This window comes from Tursiops truncatus, chromosome 14, assembly GCF_011762595.2.
Source record: "Tursiops truncatus isolate mTurTru1 chromosome 14, mTurTru1.mat.Y, whole genome shotgun sequence".
Lineage (NCBI taxonomy): Eukaryota > Metazoa > Chordata > Mammalia > Artiodactyla > Delphinidae > Tursiops > Tursiops truncatus.
This window is the reverse complement of record NC_047047.1, coordinates 81222080-81242129: the sequence shown is the minus strand read 5'-3', so window position 1 is coordinate 81242129 and position 20050 is coordinate 81222080. Positions and strand designations below refer to the sequence as shown.

The 20050-nt window shown below is 44.5% G+C and overlaps 1 protein-coding gene across 2 annotated transcripts in view; it reads right to left on the bottom strand.

Annotated features, from left to right (window-relative positions):
- Positions 1 to 222: 222 nt before the first annotated feature.
- NOL10 (nucleolar protein 10) overlaps positions 223 to 20050 on the bottom strand; it is an 88261-nt gene continuing 68433 nt past the window's right edge. For both annotated transcript variants that reach the window (XM_019943282.3, XM_019943283.3), the window contains 4 exons: positions 17205 to 17378; positions 16694 to 16941; positions 7086 to 7188; positions 223 to 1033 (listed from right to left, as the gene is read on the bottom strand). In XM_019943282.3, coding sequence (XP_019798841.1) covers positions 914 to 1033; positions 7086 to 7188; positions 16694 to 16941; positions 17205 to 17378 — 645 coding nt within the window. In that variant the 3' untranslated portion in view covers positions 223 to 913. The remainder of the gene's footprint in view (positions 1034 to 7085; positions 7189 to 16693; positions 16942 to 17204; positions 17379 to 20050) is intronic.

Here is a 20050-nt window from a genome sequence, read left to right as displayed (position 1 = left end):
TGTCCCGAGGCAGCTAAGGCTCGACAGCCTGGCTGTTAATTGACGCCTTTGCCCCTTGGCTCACGGCATTTCGAGTTAGAGTCTATCATTCACAATCCAAGGAGTCACTATCCCAGTTGTACATAAAGAAACGCATCTCCAAAAATCACATTCATACACAAAAAACTAAGGAAACCAAAGTTATTTTTCAAATTAACTCAAGGAATGGGTCTCTCTCCAAGAAGCTGTTCAAATGAAAGCATTTATTTTTATAAACATTTTCTCCAGCCAGTATGTCTCTAATTACACTTAAGAAACAGAATAATAAAAAAAAAATCTGTATTTCATCTTGTGCCAAGTTAAAAGAATATCCAGTAGCTTCCACTTCTTGTTTTAGACTGTTATTACCATTACTTTATATTCTCTTGGTATAAAAATATATTTAAAAAAATCCCAAACTAACACATAAGCAACACAGCTACCAGCATATCCTCATAAACATAAACACGACCGACGCTCCCAAGTCGGGCAAGACAGGAATGGCATCTCGGGGTGGCTGATTCACGGATGGTGGCAGGCAGTGCAAGAAAGTGTCTGGAAGACCGTCAGTCCTGGTTTTCAGCACAAGAGAACCTCTCATGTCACGGTGCACGTTCCACAATATTCAAAAACAACCACCTCGTTTACTTGATTAAAACCGGGGAAAGGGACAATGTTCTCGGGGAGCCCTGGGGGCACCGCATGGCCAGCGGGCGCAGCCCCGCAGTCTGACCAGAGGCCTGGGACCGGCTGCCAGATGTCGACCCCTGCAGACGCAGCGAGGGTTTCCGCGGGGCTCCGGGAGCGTGCATCCCCGGCGCAGACCACACCCTCTAACGATGGTCAAGTAGGGGAGGCAAGGTCCTCCCAACCACACGCGGGGTCGGTTCCAGACTCAGTGGAACGGCCGTCCTCTCCGGGGCCTGGACTTCAGGTGGCCGGCTGAACGGCGGAGGGTCTTCCTCTCTTGTCGGTGCAGTTTCGCAGCCTCCTGCTGCTGCTTCTGCTGTTCCGACTAAAAGAGAAGATTAAATGGGGAGAGAGAAAGAGAAAGGGAAGGCCAACACCCCTTTTTTGTGACCATCAGAATGCCAACAGCACAACCACCAATCACTGCCCTGCTCCGGCAGGGACAGCAGGACGAGGGCCAACCTTTACGGTCACTGTGAAACCTGAAATCCTAACCCCCTGGGTAAGAGAACGGCCTTGACACACGGGTCTAAACCACACAGTCTGAGGCTGGCTTTCCAACTCCCCACACAACACGGCCCCTCCCAGGAGAGCCAATTTTAAGAGGACGCTATTGCTTTCAAGATGTCCACGACTTCTCATGTAGAACTGTCTTTCGTTTACAAGCCAGAGACACTCATTAGTTTACTCAGACTGTCTTAAAGACACAAAAGTACTTCTGTGTCCTGAAAGCGTATAATAACCCACCCATGATTAAGCGTTCAGTCTCCAGAGCTGGTTCCAAAGAGTTTTTGGCTATTTCCAGAAAGTCAAACTCCCCTTGAAAGGCAGAGATCTACCATTAAATGCTGATAAAGGCTCGGCAGACACATCAGTCACAAGTTCATGGCTGGAACAGGCGCGTGGGTGCTAGGCGGGCTGCTTGAAAGGAACCGTTCTCAACACTCAGGCGAGAGCCAGACCTCCTCCAAACAGTTTCACTACGTTTAGCAGAAATTCTTAAAAGAGAGGAGTTTCAACGCAGAATCCGCAATGAAGGTAAGAGCTATAGAGTTTTAAAGACATTTTTGGTGGTTTGGATAATACAAACTCCTAACCATGAAGCTCAAAAAAAAAAACCTTAGCCGGTGGAACTGACAGAAGGTAACTGTGAAAGCAGGGGCAGGTAACTGTGAAAGCAGGGGCAGGTAACTGTGAAAGCAGGGGCAGGTAACTGTGAAAGCAGGGGCAGGTAACTGTGAAAGCAGGGGCAGGTAACTGTGAAAGCAGGGGCAGGTAACTGTGAAAGCAGGGGCAGGGACAAATTTTTAAAGGTTGAAAAGCACTGCCTTATAGACACCTACGTACGCAGCCTGCCTGCCTGTGACCTGTATTTTCCATGCACCTGAAAATACTATTTGTATTTCAGTCTTGAAGAGAAAGTCCCTGTGTTCACTTCCAGCTGGTATCATTCAATATTTTAAAGAGTTGGAAGGTGAGGGAATCGTGAGAAAGGAAAGCACTTTATAAGACCAAAAAGAGACGAATCGCCCCTATAGGAGACTCTTAGAGATTCCGAATAATTATTTAACTTCTTTTTCTGACTATTACCATTTTTGCAAAGGCTTTTCACAATAAGGCCTGCCCTGTGTACTCCTCCCCTTAGCTCTACCTTGGCCCCGTCCCAGGCCGGGGTGCTGTCCGCACCCCACGGGCCCCTCACTGCAGGGGAGGAGCCTGCAGCCACAGGACTTTTTAAAAATGAAAACAGTATGTAGTCTTCTGCTAACTAGAGCTTCTCAATAACTTTCCACGGCTCTTAGGATTGAGGTTAAAATTGAACATGACCTACTCACCAGGCCCCACAGGACAACTCTACACGTCTTTCTAGTTACACCCAAAGCCACGGTTCCCCTCCCCAAGGTGGCTGTTTCGCACGCATAGGCGCCTTCAGATCCCCGAGCGCGCCTGGAACCCTGCCTGCCCCACCCCGGCTCTGACTTGACTCTAAGATCCAGCCTGTCCCTCACTCATCCGCCCCGCACTCCATGGTCCAGGCCAGGCCCGACACTCACAGCCCCGGGCCTCCCTGGGAGCACGTCCCACACTACAGCGATGTGACTGTATGTGTACCTCCTCTAGCGCCTGAGGACTGCGGTGGCAAAGACCAAGTCGGCCTTGTTCTGTGCATCCCCAGAACGTAGCACAGAGCAGGTATCTGATACACATTTGTTAACGGAACTCAGAAACCCCGAGGGAAACTGCATACTCCCTAGCAGACCAAATAACGGTGTCATCAAGACGCCTGTGAATCAGTGAATTTGGTTTTGCATGTTAAAAAGTATCCCTGGGGCTTCCCTGATGGCACAGTGGTTAAGAATCCACCTGACAGTGCAGGGGACACAGGTTCGAGCCCTGGCCCAGGAAGATCCCACGTGCCGCGGAGCAACTAAGCCCGTGCGCCACAACTACTGAGCCTGCGCTCTAGAGCCCGCGAGTCACAACTAGTGAGCCTGCGTGCCGCAACTACTGAAGCCCGTGCACCTAGAGCCCGGCTCCGCACAACAAGAGAAGCCACCGCGATGAGAAGCCCGCACACTGCAACGAGAAGCCCGCACACTGCAACAAAGAGTAGCCCGCGCTCGCTGCAACTAGAGAAAGCCCGCGCGCAGCAACAAAGACCCAACGCAGCCAAAAATAAATAAATTTATTTATTTTTTAAAAAAAGTATCCCTAGAAAAAGTGCTTCTTGTCCAAATAACTTTGGGAAAATAAAATAAAGATGAACAAGGTGTTCTGGGTGGGGCTTCTAAGTCAGGTGCTCTCTATGCGTCTCTAATACAGACATCAGTGGTAGATTTCCCTTATGTGTCCGGTGGCAAAGCCCCTTTCCATGAGGCCCTGCCCACGGGTTCCCACAAGGCAGGAGCCTACGCAGGAGCTCGTATTCAAGAGCGATCGTCCTGCAGACAAACCCCTGTCCAGGAAAACCTCTCATCAGCCCCCTTCTGAAAAGAGGCTGTATTTGGAAGACGTCGCCACCACGTGACCCATTTGCTATGACCGAAGAGCCAACTAGCTCACTCCCCTCCTTGCTCCTGTCCCGACTCCCTCCCCTACAGCCACAGCAGCCCTGTCACAGAGGCAGGGGAGGATGAACACAAACCCACGCCCTCGCACTAGCAGCAGCCCAGGGCCGCTGAGGGACTGAACTGCAGGGCGTTTGAAACAGGATCTGGGGCCTAGGCCCAGTTCTGCCACCTCACAATTTTAAGTAATATTAAAGCATAGGTTTTCTCCCTCAGTTTGATTCACGTATGAAAACACTGGGGAAACTCGAGATCTTACCTGACTATATTGTACCCCTAGTATGAAACGATCTGTATAAACAAATATACAAACAATTCCCTAAATATTCTTAAGTAAAACTAAGACTTAATAGTTAAACTTCTGTTAGCCAAGTGATAAAACAGGCATAAGCCAAACACCACTGATGCATCCCCCGAACAGTTCCCAAGCCTCTGCTGGACCCAACCACGAGGCTGTGTTAAGTACTTTTTACTCAGTGTTGCTTTTGTTTTCGGGGGGAAAACACCCAAGAAAATCAGAACCATATTATTTTCACTTTACCACGAATTACAACCTGATATTCAACTCAGTACCTTCCAATTAAGGGGAAAAAGTGGGAAAGGAGTATGCATGCATCCTCCTTGAAGCTCACTCCGTGCCGCAGAGGGAGCGCAGGGCCAGGGCAGCCGCGAGCCTGAGGTCCTCCCACAGCTGCCGTGCGCCTGACGCCACCTCGGCCTCTTGGACTTCAGGGGGAATCGGGAAATGTTTGACGGTACACAGAGAATTTCTAAGAAACTAGGTACAGGCACAGTTAGTTCATCTGAACACAGAGCCAGTTTTGGCTTATTTAAATGAGAAGTGTAAGAGTGCAAATTTGCTCTAAATGGAGGCAGATTTAACTGAAAAGCTTCTTATGCTTATAATAAAGATGTTCTGAGGCGGGGTGGGAGGAGGGGGGACTTGGAGAAAGGTGGTCAAAAGATACAAACTTCCAGTTAGCTAACACTGCAGTATTATATTACACACATGAAAGCTGTTAAGACAGTAAATCCTAAGAGTTCTCATCACAAGGAAAAAACAACTTTTCTTCTTTTTTTTGCTTTTTCTTTTTATTGTATCTAATACAATGGATAATGGATGGTAACTAAGAAAAAAAATGTCCTTATCATTTGCCAAGCCTCCTGATGACACCAAGAGAACTGTCAAAGGATCAGAGATGAATGGGAGAGGATGTGAACAGACAGTTCTCCAAAGGAAATATACAAATGGCCAATAAGCCCATGAAAAGATGCTCTACCCTCATTAGTCACCAGGAAAATGTAAATCAAAACCATAATGAGATACCACTTCACACCCACTAGGATGGCAACAATAAAAAAGACGAACAATAACAAGTGTTGGCAAGGAAGGGGATAAAGTGGAACCGTCATACACTGCGGGAGTGTGGGAGTGTAGAATGGTGCCGCCGCTTTGGGAAACAGTCTAGCCGTTCCTCAAAAGGTTAAACAGTTATCATATGGCTCAGCAGCTCCATTCCTAGGTATATACCCAAGAGCAATAAAAACAAGAGTCCATGCAGAAACATAGGCCTGAATTTTCACAACAGCATTATTCATAATAACAACAACAAAAAACCCAACCCAAATGTCCATCAACAGATTAAAGGATAAGCAAAATGTGGTATATCCACGCAATGAAATACCAGTCATAAAAAGGACTGAAGTTCTTACACGTGCTACAACATGGATTAATCTTTAAAACATGCTAAGGCGAAAGAAGCTGGTCACAAAAGAAAACATGTTGTATGATTCTATTTATATACAGTGTCTGGAACAGGCAAACCCCTAGGCAGGGGAGATGTGAGTACGGGGTGATTGCACAAGGGGTTTCCTTCTGGGGCGATGAGGACGTTCCAGATTTACACAGTGGTAATGAACACCCAGCTTGGTGAATATACTAAAACCTCTGAACTGTATGTACACTTTAAAAGGATGAATTTTATGATATGTGAATTAGAACTCAATTTTAAAAAAGAATCAGAGGCGGAGTCTTTGTCACTCTTTCCCTCTTGGAGACAATGTATATTAAGGAAGATTGACTAAATGAGAAAAAAAATTTGACAAATAAAACCATGTAGCAAAAATAGAAATGAAGTTTTCCCTCTCCTGAGAACAAAGAAAAATGAAGGGAACAGTGAACAGGCTAGAGAAGAAACATAACCTGGCCTGAAAGAGTTAATCAATCCTAGTTTTATTTTAACTGTTACTAATCTGTAGTGTCTGTAGTTAGATCTGTCCTTCACAAAGCTAACCTGTCACCCCTAATCCTGTGTAATTTACATTCTACACCTGGTATTTGCTCCCCCTGTAATCTCTTGTAGCAAATCACCCCTTGTAGCCGTTTGCACTTCAGAAAGGAGGTCACAGACCGATAACCCAGAGACTAATGGACCCAATTACCGGGCTGCTGGACCCAATTACCTGGTTGCCTGACTCCAGTGGGGACTGTCTTGAAATAATGCAAGAAGAAGAATGTAAGACCTTCACCATTTTGACCCTTATCACTCACTTCGGACTGCGAACTCCCCTATAAGAATCCCTGTACCTCCCCGGGAAGCGGGGGCACAGTTCTTGAGGCGCTGGCCTATTGTGTCTTCCCTTTGCCTGGCACAGAAAATAAAAAGCCTCTTCACTTCTTATCTTCCCAATCTCTGTATTTATGTTTGGCATCGGTGCACAGGGAGCCAAGACTTGGCAAGAGCGTCACCCATGAGTTCCCAGCAAATATTTAAAGCAGCTTATTCCTCCTTCAATCGGTGCCAGGCATCACCAATGCCGGCTGAAGAAATGACTGTTATAACTCAGTTTAGAATAACCTACTACCGACAGAAACTACCTACCCTGGACAAGCTGATCTTACTGCCATGAGCACATCAGAACTCACCAGTTCTTGATCTCCTTTAAGTCCATGTGAGCCTGAACGATTCCATTATACCACAGGAGGCCACGACTTGTGCTTCAGAAGGCCCTATTCAGGTGGTCCAGCCACCCAGAAACCACACGGCAGCTCCTCACCAACAGTACCAAGCCTGGGGTCACTGAGGCCCTGTCTCCCTCAGGACACCAGACACACGCCAGCTCTGCCGAGGCCAAGCTGTGTGCTTGCGGCCCAGGACGCGTCCTGGCTGCAGGAAAGATGCCTGAAGAGAGCACAGCTCCTCAACAGGGGAAAAGCCTGAGAAGGCAGCTCTGAGGTCACACACACAACACTACTGGAGGCCTGTTTTGCTTCTGTAAATTAAAAAAGAACATTAAAAAGCACCTTACCTTCTTTAATGTAAATGTCAACTGTTTGCTGCCAACCGTGGTGTCCGATACACTCAATGTCCCATTTTTCGCTTCGAGTTTCAACCGGTCTTCAAGGGTTTTACTGCAGGAAATTTAAGAGAATGACATATTAATTAGCATTTTGTTTCGATTTACCATTTGAAACAAGTTTTAATTAGAATTGATCACACGAAGAATGATCTTTCACAAATTTAGTAAAGACAGAAAATGGCGTTCGTTTAATACAATCAATGGAGAGAATCGTCATTGTTCAGACTCCGCAGATCCCTAGTAGAAACAATGGCTGCTCCAAACACCCACTAATTTAGTATTTTAAGTGGGGGTTCCACATATTTCAATGGTTGCTACTTATCTTACTAAATCACATTTCTGAAGCCAAAAGGCAAAGGAGCAATATTTCTGAAGCCTGTAATTTACCGTAACAGTCAGCGGCACTTACCCTGCTAAAGCGTTCTATATGTAATCCACGCATGAGTTAGGCATGTGAGCAGCTCGGTAACTCATTCACCTCCTACAAAGGCCTCAACACAAAGGCAGCTCTCCAGGTCGAGCCACAGAGAAGTGCTATGAGAATTCTGATTTGTCCTTCACTCGGTCTTAGCTCATGGACCACACTCATCACCCATCGTATGACCAACTTGAAACGTGAATACTCGTCTGATTACACAGAGAGAACAAGAGCAGTAACACTGAGGGTAAATTCTATCTGATCCAGCCCTACTCACTGCTACTTCTCCAGGTGTTTTCCTTTCAATTTCTTACCTGAATTACCCTTTCTGACACAATTTGCCCAAATTTCAATTTCATTTTATTTCTTGATCATGTTTCTAAGGTCTCTTTTTATAATCTTTGTCACTGTTATGGTTTGCTGTGCCCGGCAACTGACTGCCAGCTACAACAATCAAGACGTTAAATTTGAATTTTGTACCAGTTATACAACACTTCATTGAATGTTCTTATAATAATGGATTATTATAAAATCAGATCATTGTTAAGCTGCTTTAGAGCGAAAAAACAGAATTAAGCCTAAAGATAGACATTTTGAGTAAGTTTTAAAGTTAGTTCTAGCCCTTCTAGAAAAGGCTAAAAGCAACACCCTCATATCCCTGGGATGAAACTAGGAGGGGAGAAGAGAGGGAACAAAAAACAAGAATATGGTTTTCTCTTCTATTCGGTTCCTTCCTCAAAAAAAAGTAAATATACTTCCCTTTCCAATCCTCCTTGCACCAACTTAAAACTGTGCACCCTTTTTAAAAGTTAATATGAAAAAACTTGGTTGAATTTAAAAGGGGGTGTGTGCACTGTGTGAAAGGGTCTTCTTTTTCCTGAAATATGATCTTCGTAACTAATTACTGAGTAGAACACAGCTCCTAAATGATCCATTAGACAAAATGATGTTCCTTTGAAATTCTGAAGCCAATGTTTGATGTTTACACCTTTGAAAGCCCTACCTCTAGTTTATGACTACTAGTTAGTACTAAACATACCTTCTTTACATGATTTGAGACGTAAACGTGGTTAGCATAAAAGTGGCACTGTTTTCTAAGCAATAATGTTATTAAGAAGCACTTTTAAAGTACTTTTCATCTTCAAGGTTCTTAACAGACTAATTCTTTCAACATCCCTGAGACAGAAGCGTTTATCCTCTATAGATGGCACAGAGGGAGGCACGATGTTCTCTGACTTGCCCCAGGCCACAGAAGGATTCAAGCCTAAAACCAGGACTCCACCTGAAGAATTCCTGGTTTCCAGGCGTGTGTCAGACCATGCCTGATTTATAAAGGTTTGCTCAGGAAATGTGTCCATTAAGTATTCTAAATGACAAGCTTCCACATGACAAACTGAATGAGAAATTAAGGTTTGGTTTCGCCTTTTCTTCACTTGAGCAGAACTCAAGGGTGACGTGTAAACTGACTCCGGCGCGCCTGTGACTCACGTCAGCTCTGCAAATTCCTCCAACCCTTCATTGCACTTTTGTTCTTTCCTTTCAGAGCTACAAGTGCTGAGATTTTAAAGGTAACAGGAATTCTGAGTAAGTATGGAGCCACTGAGACAAGGTGGTACACAGAGAACACTAATTTGGGAAGAAAAAGACTTTTCAAGTAAACTGTGGGAAATGACTCCTCTTTTCAGGGTGACCTATTTCCTGCAGGTAGGGCAGAGAAGCTCTGGTCTCCTCTCCGTGTACCTGGCCGGGCACCTGCAGGAACTTGTTCTGCCTCGGCTGCTTGGAGAGCCCTGAGCTTCAGGAGGAGCCGTGGCACAGGATCAGACGCAGGGGCCGAGGGCAGAGGCTCCCGCAGTAAAGCAGGCCCCGCTTCCCTCCCTTTAAAGGCGGCGTGTGGAAAGTGGCTGTGAACCACCAGCCCCGAAGCCTGAATTCCCGAAGTGTGAATTCGCTCAGAGGGGATTGAAGACGCAGTCAGGCCCCTGAAAACTGTCTACTGTAACCTTAGAGGAAAAGGCAGAACCCCCGCACCCCCACCCGTCCTGCTCCCGTTCGCCCAGCGCTGGCCGGCCCTCCGTCCTGCTCCTCCTCCTGTCTAGGCTTCGGGTCGCGGGCCTCTGGCTGCTTTGTAACTGACGGTGAAGTTAAGAGGTTTAGGGAGAAAGTACCCCCCTGCCGGTCACAAGACGATCAAAACTCCCCCACATCTGCGGGGACTGCTGAGAAGACAGACATGGGCGGCAGAAGGTGGAAAGTGACAGGAATGACTCAGTATGGGATGGAGAGGGTATGGGGGGAAGAACCTACACGATCAGTGCGGCTGCATTAAAAGCAAGAAGAAAAACGGGCATACACTACGAGGGGAAAAAAATCAAATTAGATATTTATTAGATGCCCCAAGACAGCTGAATGATTTACTTCTTTGAAGCTTTAAAACACACACACACACGTATCTATTTCCTTAATTAAAACTAATTAAAAATAATGCTCCTTCACAGCGTTTTTAAATCACTCTGTGAGGAAAGGGAGGTAGGGGATTGGAAGACGTACCTAAAGGCACCTGCTTTAGTACAGCGTTGAGAAGAGCGAAATGAGCTTAACAGAAAGGAATCACCCCACACCGTCTACATCAAAGGGAGTAAGAAGAGAATGGAGAAACAGAAGTACTTAAAATTTAAGTACTTCGTTTTAAATATATAACTTTGACAAATATTTACATACGCTGTCAAGGTTACAGGAAACTATTTCAGTGCTTTCAGTTTGCACTCGTGGCTTCAAAGCCTCTATCTCAGCAGATACAAGTTCAAGCAACCACGAGATCGGTTATCTCAGTGTGCAGCTCAGTTCAAACTTGAGAAGATCCCTGACAGCCAGTGTTGTTGCGAGTGTGGGGAAACAGGCACCCTGGCAAGAGGGCACAGGGCCCAGAGCCCTTCTGGAGGCCGATCTGGCCAAACTGACCACACACCTCTTTCGGTCCAGCAAATTCCATCACTAGGTAAGGCAGTCTAAGGAAATTCTTGCGCATGTGTATACATTGGTAACTGTGAGAAAGGAAGAGAAAAACAAGAAACAATCTAAACATCGAAAATTAGATAGCATGGCCCATCCATCTCATGAAGTTTTTTTTTTTGGCGGTATGCGGGCCTCTCACTGTTGTGGCCTCTCCCGTTGCGGAGCACAGGCTCTGGACGCGCAGGCTCAGCGGCCACGGCTCACGGGCCTAGCCGCTCCGCGGCATGTGGGATCCTCCCGGACCGGGGCACGAACCCGTGTCCCCTGCATCAGCAGGCGGACTCCCAACCACTGTGCCACCAGGGAAGCCCTTCATGAAATATTTATGCAGCCATAAGGCAGACCTCCATGTATTTACCAGGAAAAAATTTCAAAACTTATTGTTCAGTGAAAAGAGCACATGAAACAGCAACAAGGTTAGTGCAATCCTTTCATGTCAAAGGCAGAAAAGCTAGAACTGTACACGTGAGTGTGTGCATATACAGGAGTGACTGAAACCTAAGAAGGCGCCCGGCGCAGGACCTCAGGAAGGGAGTGTGGGTAAGAAGAGACTTTCACCTTCCATCCTGTGTTCCTAAGTATTACAATGATAATATGCTCGTGTATTACTGGAGCACATATTACTGGAGTAATAAAAGACTCTCTTTTTTTTAAAGTGAAAGTTTGGAATTAAACTGCTTTCAAAATTAGATTTTAAAAATGTTTATATTAAAAACGAGACTGCGTTCTTTTAGTTCTTATCCACAGTCAGTGAAGAAAATTAGCTGAAGAGTAAAAACTGGCCATAGTTATTTAAAGTGGATAAGTTTGCAGACATGATAAGCAGCTCACCAAGAGCTACTGAAGTAGCTGGTGAAGAAGATGAGGTCGTCAAAGGCAAACAATGTCTTAAAAATCTTTGAATTTCCAGGACCTACCAGAGGGTAGGTGCTTCAAAGAATGCTTTCATGAATTGGGCTGAAAGGGCCACCTAGCATGTAGTATTTATTACCCAAGAAGAGGAGCTACCCTCAACTACTGAAATTTAGAAAGTTATCCCAAAGACTCTTTCTCTGGGGTTTACCAACAGACACCTCCAATATTTACATCACGCGCTGCAGACCGAGGCTGCCCCAGGTAACTGAAGAGGCTGATGTGCCCAGATTCCTGCCGGCGGCCAGCTGGCGTGAACTCCCAATCTTTCTACCTAGAAACGCAATCACCTCCACCCATCCTGACTTCTCTCCCTTGTCTCTGAAGATGTACTGGTGCTCCTGGCCCCATTCACTCCGGACTGCTCACCTAATTAGCTCTGCCAATTCAGTCCAGTCTCTCACTTCTTCACTCTCCCCTCCTCTCTGCGTCCTGATCAGTCACATCTCTCAAGCCTAGAAACCCTTTCCTATCAAGTTACTGGCTCTGAATACCTTCCTTTCACTGCCAATGTCTTGAGAGAACCATCTATGCTAATTGTTCACAATATTCTTTTATCTCCCATTCATTCATCAATCCTGAGAAATTCATCGCAACAAGACACTCCTCCTACGGCCTTTTTCCAATCTCCATTCCGGGGCCTCCCGTGCTCCGCCTGACATTCGAGCCACGCCCCTCTCGGTGAAAGTCTCTCCATGTTTGGCTCTTTCGTTTTCCTCCCGCCTCTTGGGCAGCTCCTTAGTAATGTTTACTGCCCACATTCTCCTTTACCAGCCCTTGAAATCAGAATTCTCAGCCCCAGCCTAGCGATATATTCCCAACACCGCTAAAATCACATGTGTTACTTTGCATGCACTTGTATGCTGTCAGAGAGGTGTATGGTTTTCATCATAGACACAAGAAAAATACTTGTTCCCAAGGGCTCCACTCTTAGCCCTCATCTCCCTCTACATAATGGTGGGAAGTCTTTTTTATGCCACAGTTTCAGTCCCACAATGAAGCTGGTATCTCTTAAACCAATGTCTCTGGCTCACCTCCTACATTTCCATTTGTCAGCTGGACATTACCAAGAAGACATTTGGGTCTTGCAGACTTAATGTGCTGAACACCTGGCTCAATACTTTAGCCTTAAATTTGTTTTTTCATTCTGTATCCCTTATCTCGGTGGCAACATTGCTAGACATTTCAACGTCACCCCTGACTCTTGTGACATTAAATTAGTGACCAAACAGTGCTGTAGTGTGTGTGTCTTATTCTTAGACGTACTTATGAATACTCAGGCTCCTCTCCACCCCACACTTCAGGCTTTCGTCACTTCCCACCAGGACTGCTGTGCAGTGTGTGAGCTGACCTCACAGGCCCAGTCTCTCCCTGCATTCTCTCTAAAACTGCGGTATTTCATAACAGTCTCTGGGAAATAGGGACTTTTTGGCTTATGTTTTTATTTTCTACAACAAACATGTACTGCTTTTACTGTGTAAGTATTTCCATCGTTGGGAGGAGGGGCTGAGCAGATCTGATCACGTTCATCTTAGCCCAAACCCTTCCCTGGCCCGCCAGGACCTGGGTCGGGGCCTAACACGCCTCTCCGGCTCATCAGCTGTGCCCCTGCCACTCACTCTGCGCTCTCGCTGCACAACGAGAGCGCTTCCCTCACTTCCACACAGCAGTCCTCCCTCCACGCCGCTCCCTTAGCCTAGAATGCCAGCTTTCCCACCCTGCTTTCCGTGCTCATCTTTTTCTTTCAAGAGACCAGTTTTAATAGGACCTCTAATAAAGATGCCCTCAAATCTCTAAAAACTGACCCTCTTTCTTCCTTGTACACGTTCCCCAGGCCTCTGAACAGCTCACAGTGTCAGCGAGAATGGGAATGCAACGGGCATGTGAGCTGTGCTTTTCCTTTCCATCCCCCGGGCCTAGAATAGCACTTTGCTCACATGAGGCACCCGACGAATGACTGACTGATGAATGGGTGGGTGGGGAGGCTGCCAGGTGGATGAGCAGACACACAAACAAAGCGCAGCATCCTGGAAGGCATATGAAAAGGTGCTGACAGACATGCGCATTTACCTAAAGCCTTGTTACTACGTCAAGCAAAGGACTCACTCAAGCACCCGGTCAGGATTCACTCTTCACTTTTCCCTTTATAGAAACGGTTTTACGGTTGGGCAAGGTCAAGTGAACTTTTAAACATAATACACTTGCTTCTGATGTTGTGTTTTGTTGGTCGCCTTGTGGTAACTCACAGAATAAACATAAGGAATCGCTACAGCTGTCTGAAGGATAAATGGTTCAATGCTTCATTAAATAACATTAAAATATTACAAGTTCAGAATTTGCCAGAATAATCCGGTCAAGACCAGAGTTCAGTAAGCAGTATGTGCCAAAACGCCAGCCAACTGCAGGCTGTTCACACCAAAGGGTCATTACTTTAAGCAACTGGATTTGGCTTTTAAGCTTTTGTAAGTATCATCACTCATATAGCTCCTCTTCTCAAAAAAACTGTTTAACTTATTGACGTTTAACTTAGTAAGAACGTTTAACTGCAGTGCATTAACTTAGCTATTATTTATCATTAAATACTAAATTTTCATCCCTTTTGTTTTTTACATTAATATCCTACTACAACCCACAGGCAAAGCAAGAATGTCAGTGAGTTTAGTCATGACTCCCACCCCCAAATTGTGGCTTCCTGTTACCATGGTTACCCTGAAAACAACTGCTCCCAGATTTTCCTGGGTTTCAGGTAAATGAGTTCTTTTTCAGCAGATCTTGAAAAGGTAACTTCCAGAGTTGCCTGACATGTAGGCAAGGCATAGAAGATTCACACTCTCACAAGGATTTATCAAGTGCCTACTCGGGTCTAGGTACTGATCCAGGAGCTAGGGGTAAATAATGCAAGACAAAAACAGCAGATAATCTAAAAAGAAATTCACTCCACGGAATCAGAATGCTGAAAACAAGCAGTCTTCCCTCTGCTTCTGAGTAGGACTCCAGATAAAAATCTAAGAATGACAGCTGCATAAAAAGCGAGGTGCACATACTGCTGATGGAAGGTAAAATGAAGAAGCCTCTTTGGAAAACAGTGCGGCAGTTTCTCAGAAGGTTAGACACAACGATACCATGGGACCAACAATCCCACTCCTAGGTACGCAGCCGGGAGAAATGAAAACATATGTCCACGCAAACACATACACAAATGTTCATAGTACCATTATCTGTGATAGGCAAAAACTGGAAACAACATAAATATCCTTCAACTGATAAATGGATAAATAAAATGTGGTATATCCATATCCTGGAATATTATTTGGCAATAAAAACTAATGAAGTACTGACACATACTACAACGCGGATGAACATGTAAAACATGCCAAGTAAAAGCCGTTGGACAAAACACCACATACTATATGATTCCATTTGTATGAAATGTCAGGGACTTCCCTGGTGGTCCAGTGGTTAAGAATCTGCCTTCCAACGCAGGGGACGTGGGTTCGATCCCCCGTCGGGGAACTAAGATCCCACATGCCACGGGGCAACTAAGCCTGTGCGCCACAACTACTGAGCCCCCATGCTCTGGAGCCCATGCACCTCGACTGGAGAGAAGCCCGCGTGCCCCAACTAAGACCAGACGCAGCCAAATAATAAATAAACAAACATGAAGGGAAAAAAGAAATGTCAGAATAGGCAAATCTACAGAGGTAGAGAATAGATTAGTGGATGCCCGGGGATGGGATGGGGTAAATGGGGGTGAATACCAACGGGGTAAGGAATTTTGTTTGGGGGCAATGAAAATGTTTTTAAAACTGACTGCGGTGGTGGTTGCAGAACCCTGTGAATAGGCTAAAAACCAACGACTTACACACTTTAAGTATGTGACCTGTATGTTATACAGCCTACATTTCAAGAAAGTTGTTATGAAAAAAAAAAGTGAGGTTGGTAGGTAAAGAAAATTTCTTCAAAAGATAGTAAGCCTATTACTAGACTCTTTGTCTACCAACGTCTCTTTTGTTAGTCAGAACCAGAATTTCTAGGTGCTCCTGGATCTAAGTTGAAGGGTTTGCTCATCATTTGGTTTCCCAGATATTTGCGAGAAACTGCTGAAATAAAGACGAACAGGCACATCTCCATTCCAGAAACAAGTCAGCCTGTCTGTCAATATCTTCCCCACCTTTTCCCCCTCCTTCCGTCTGAAAAACCACATTTTTCAAAACGGGAAGTTGGGGGCTAGAGAAGTACAGGGTGCAGCGCTGGTACCGCCCCTGACCTAATGCCTCACCTGTCTCGCTCGGGCCCTGCTCCTCCCCAGCTTTCCTTGGCTCCCCAGGCCTTTAGGCTCTTCTTACAAGGTCATCTACTCTGATGGGCTATCGATCCAAGTCCTGTATATCAATACTCAGCCTAGAAATTCTCAAAGCAGAGACTTGGGTGACTTAGAGCTCATACACGTTTTGGGCTTACATACCCAGCTAGTTCCTTACTTAGACACTTGAAAACTGAAACTGTTTAAATAATACCATTTCTTTTAAGGTTGATTTTTTTATTGTGGTAAAATATATATAACATAAAAATCACCATGTTAACCATTTTTCAGTGAATAGTTCAGTGGATATTCACACTATTGTGCAACCATTACCACTGTCCATTTCTAGAACTTTATCATTCTAAATTGAAACTCTGTATCTCATTAAGCAATGTCTCCCCACCCCTCAACCGCTGGCAACCACCATTCTACTTTCTGTCTCTATGTATTCGACTATCCTAGAACACCACTCTTTCTGATCTCTCAGTTTTCCTACAAAAGGCTTAAAATTCCTGGCAAATTTTCCAAGTGACCTTTTTAATAATCAGGTAAACTACGATGAGGGTAAACATAACTGAAATTCTAACTTCTAAAAATAACTTTCTGTTAAAGAAGTTGTTACCTCTTAATTACCACCGTAATTTAAGAGTGTGGCTTCTGCAGTATGAAAGTGCTCCGACGTATATATTTACCAATACTCATGGGGCCACACCCTGCACCTTATTGTATGTAAACTATACCTCAAAAAATTGTTAAAAATAGTCACAGTAAAGACCAGTGTATTTCCCCTCAGGCCTTGTGGTGCTTCCCTCACATTAACTCCAAAGATCCAAACGCCACCTTTAGGGCAAGGAGAAAAGCAAGGCTGGGACAACTCGATGAACCTTCACTGAAGGCTGTTCTACTCACTTCATCAGCTTCTGCTTTGTGGCAGAATCTCTGAAGCTTCTGAATTCTTCGCCTGCTTTGATCTCATAAAACTGGGGCTTGAGGACTGTCTGCCGGTCCTCCCTGAGCCGTTCCTGCCGCTTCACTTTTTCCTCCTGTTGGAGAAGTCGGCGCTGTTTCCTGACCTCTGCAACCCAGTCTTTGTCATCATCCGAACTCTCAGAACTTTCTGCATCACTTGGTTTTCCTTCCGGTTCTTCCTCCTCTTCCTGAAAATAAAAATAGTAAGAAGCAGCTCCTCTCCCCCAACCCAAAACACTGACCCACTATTTTCTTTTAAATAGCATTAGCCCATCAGAGTACGTGACCTTGCATGCATCGGAAAAAACATCTTTAATTAAATAAGATATATTCCTAAGCTGAAGGTCAAACAAATTACAGCTCAAGTTTGTTCAAAGACTCTTTCAACCTACACAGAAAACTTTATTTTAAACAAACAGGAGCAAATTCTAAATGATAAAGAGTACGTTACTTTTTCATGAAGTTCCTGTTGCTCTAAGAGTCTTAGTTTCTTCTTCCTTTTTTCACTAATTTTGGAAACAAGTGGATTCAAAAGCCTAAATTCTTCACTCTCTTCGTCTACTTGGAAGTCAGGGTTCTCAAACATAACTTTAAATCGATCATCGGTGAGAATATTAGGAAGGCTCTGTAAGAAAAAGAATGTCAAAATTTAAAGTTAATACTGGAATAAAATCTGACCAGAAAGATGGCTTAAACACATTTTACTCAATAATAAATTAATAAGCTACATAAAGCACAACTTATTAAATTATGAAATTGTTAAAAGAATCAGTTTCCAGAACTTTCTAACTGCTTATCTCTTACCCACAATCAAATTCGATTCACCCATTTCACAGAAAATATGTATTAGTTGGCCGATGCACACAGTGAGCTGAGACTGAGCCTTCTGGCCTAACTTTATGCTTAACACGTTAGAAAGAATTTCCTTCAATTAACATTTTTTGATGCAAAAACATTTTTCAAGAAAATACATGTTTTTGAAACATGGCTTTTTAAGCATAGCTACTATACTGAATGAAAATTAGTGAGACTTTCAACTTCATATTCTAAAACTGGTAGAGGAAGTTGCGTCAATCACAAGTCAAGAATTAACAAGGTGGGGAGCTGGTGGTGTAAGTTTACTGACTCTGAGCTATTCGGAAACCTAAGGGATATTTCCTTCCCTCATAGGACAGCCTCATCGATCTTTTTCTCCTAGGCCATTTAATTGTTCTCAAAGGATATAATGTGAGACTCTACGATATTGACATAATAAAACTTTACTACTGAGACCCATTTGGGATAGCTCAGGACTTGACACTGTATTCCCTTTTATTTATACCACTCTGAACAGAAACATTTTCTAGAATGTACTGTAAATTTATCTGTTCACTTGAACAGATGATAATCTTATACACTCAGGGCTCTCCTATTGTTCCTTATCTGCACTAGGCTTGGAAACAAGATAAATTAACCTGCTTAACATGGTTTGTAAAGTAAACAGCCTGAGCACAGGCTGGAAAAAATGAACCTGTTTGTGGTAAACTATGGCTCTACTTAACAGACTTTATTTTACTGGCTGCTTCTCCACTATTGGGAGTAAATAAGGTTGTAAGTAGTTGAGCTCAGAATGTTGTATAACTGAGCTACACAAAAAATCGGTAAACCACGAGACATTAAGGAACTTGGGCTATTTATTACCTGTATGTACCTAAAACCTGACAAACCCTTACTAAAATTCTATGATATACTGAATATATATTTGAGATATATCGAAGTCTTCCCTGACTAAGTATCATTTCCAAGACAGATTTAGGTTCAAGGAAGAAACAAAGATAGGTAAGTTCTAGTTCCTGATCCCAAGGCATTCACAACCTAATGAGCAAAAACCTTAAAAAGGATGCTAGACAGAGTTGAAAGTGCCCTAGGAGCAGAGAGGTAAAAAGTAATTCCAATAAGGTACACCTCAGAAGGGTTCACAGGGGATATGCATCGGGGAGGAAGCTTAAAAGATGGGTAGTTTTCAACAGATAGAAATTTGGGAAGAACATTTCCAGACAACTGAGGAGTGGTGAACAGTCTGATAATGCAAGGATAATGGCAAAATTTGAAAAAGCAATTTTTGATCAGGCCAGATGGTAAAGGATTTTAAATACCGTGACATTATTCTGCAGGTAAGGGGAAACTATTAGGGAAGAAGAGGATAAGGAGGAAAGATACAGACAGAAAAGTGTGTCAAGAGTCTCAGATGACAGGGCTTCCCTGGTGGCACAGTGGTTAAGAATCCGCCTGCCAGTGCAGGGGACACGGGTTCGAGCCCTGGTCTGGGAAGGTCCCAAATGCCGTGGAGCAACTAAGCCCGTGCGCCACAACTACTGAGCCTGTGCTCTAGAGCCCACGAGCCACAACTACTGAGCCCGCGCGCCACAACTACTGAAGCCCATGCACCTAGAGCCCGTGCTCCACAACAAGAGAAGCTACCGCAATGAGAAGCCCACGCACTGCAACAAAGAGTAGCCCCTGCTCGCCGCAACTAGAGGAAGCCCGCACGCAGCAACGAAGACCAAATGCAGCCCAAAATAATAAATAAATTAATTAAAAAAAAAAAAAGAATCTCAGATGACAAAAAGAAGCCTGCTTTGCGATTCCGCAGCGGTGTGCTACATGATGGGCTGTTGAGGGAGAAACCTGAGTCATGAGGAAGACGAAGAGGCCTCTTGAGGAAACTGGGAAAAGAGACAGGGCCTGAATTAGGGCAACTGGAATCTAAGGGTGTTTTAGGAAAGGATGATAGTGAGATACACTTCTAAGTTCGAACTGATAGATACAGCTACAGATGAGATGGGAGGAGGAAGACTGAAAAAGAGGGGTAAAAATTTTTCTCAAGGGTCTAGCTTAAGTCACTAGAAAGCTGGTGATACAGTAAGTCAGGATTCATCACTGGAGATGATCAGAAAAAGAGGCATAGGGTGGAATAAAGGACAAGAAATTATGTACCAAGAAACCAAGACATCCCCCAGTAGCTAAATAGTAAGTACACCGTGGTACATTCAAGCAACTGAGTATTATTTAGCGCTAAAAAGAAGTAAGGTTTTCAGCCACAAAAAGACATGGAGGGACCCTAAATGCATATTACTAAGCAGAAAGAAGCCAATAGGAAAAGGCTACGATCCCAACTATATGACCCTGTAGAAAAGGTAAAACAATGGAGACGGTAAAAAGATCAGTAGTTGCCAGGGCTCAGGAGGAAGGGGTGAACGGTGGAGCACAGAGGATCTGAGGGGATGTGAAAATATTCTGATGTTCTAATAGTGGATA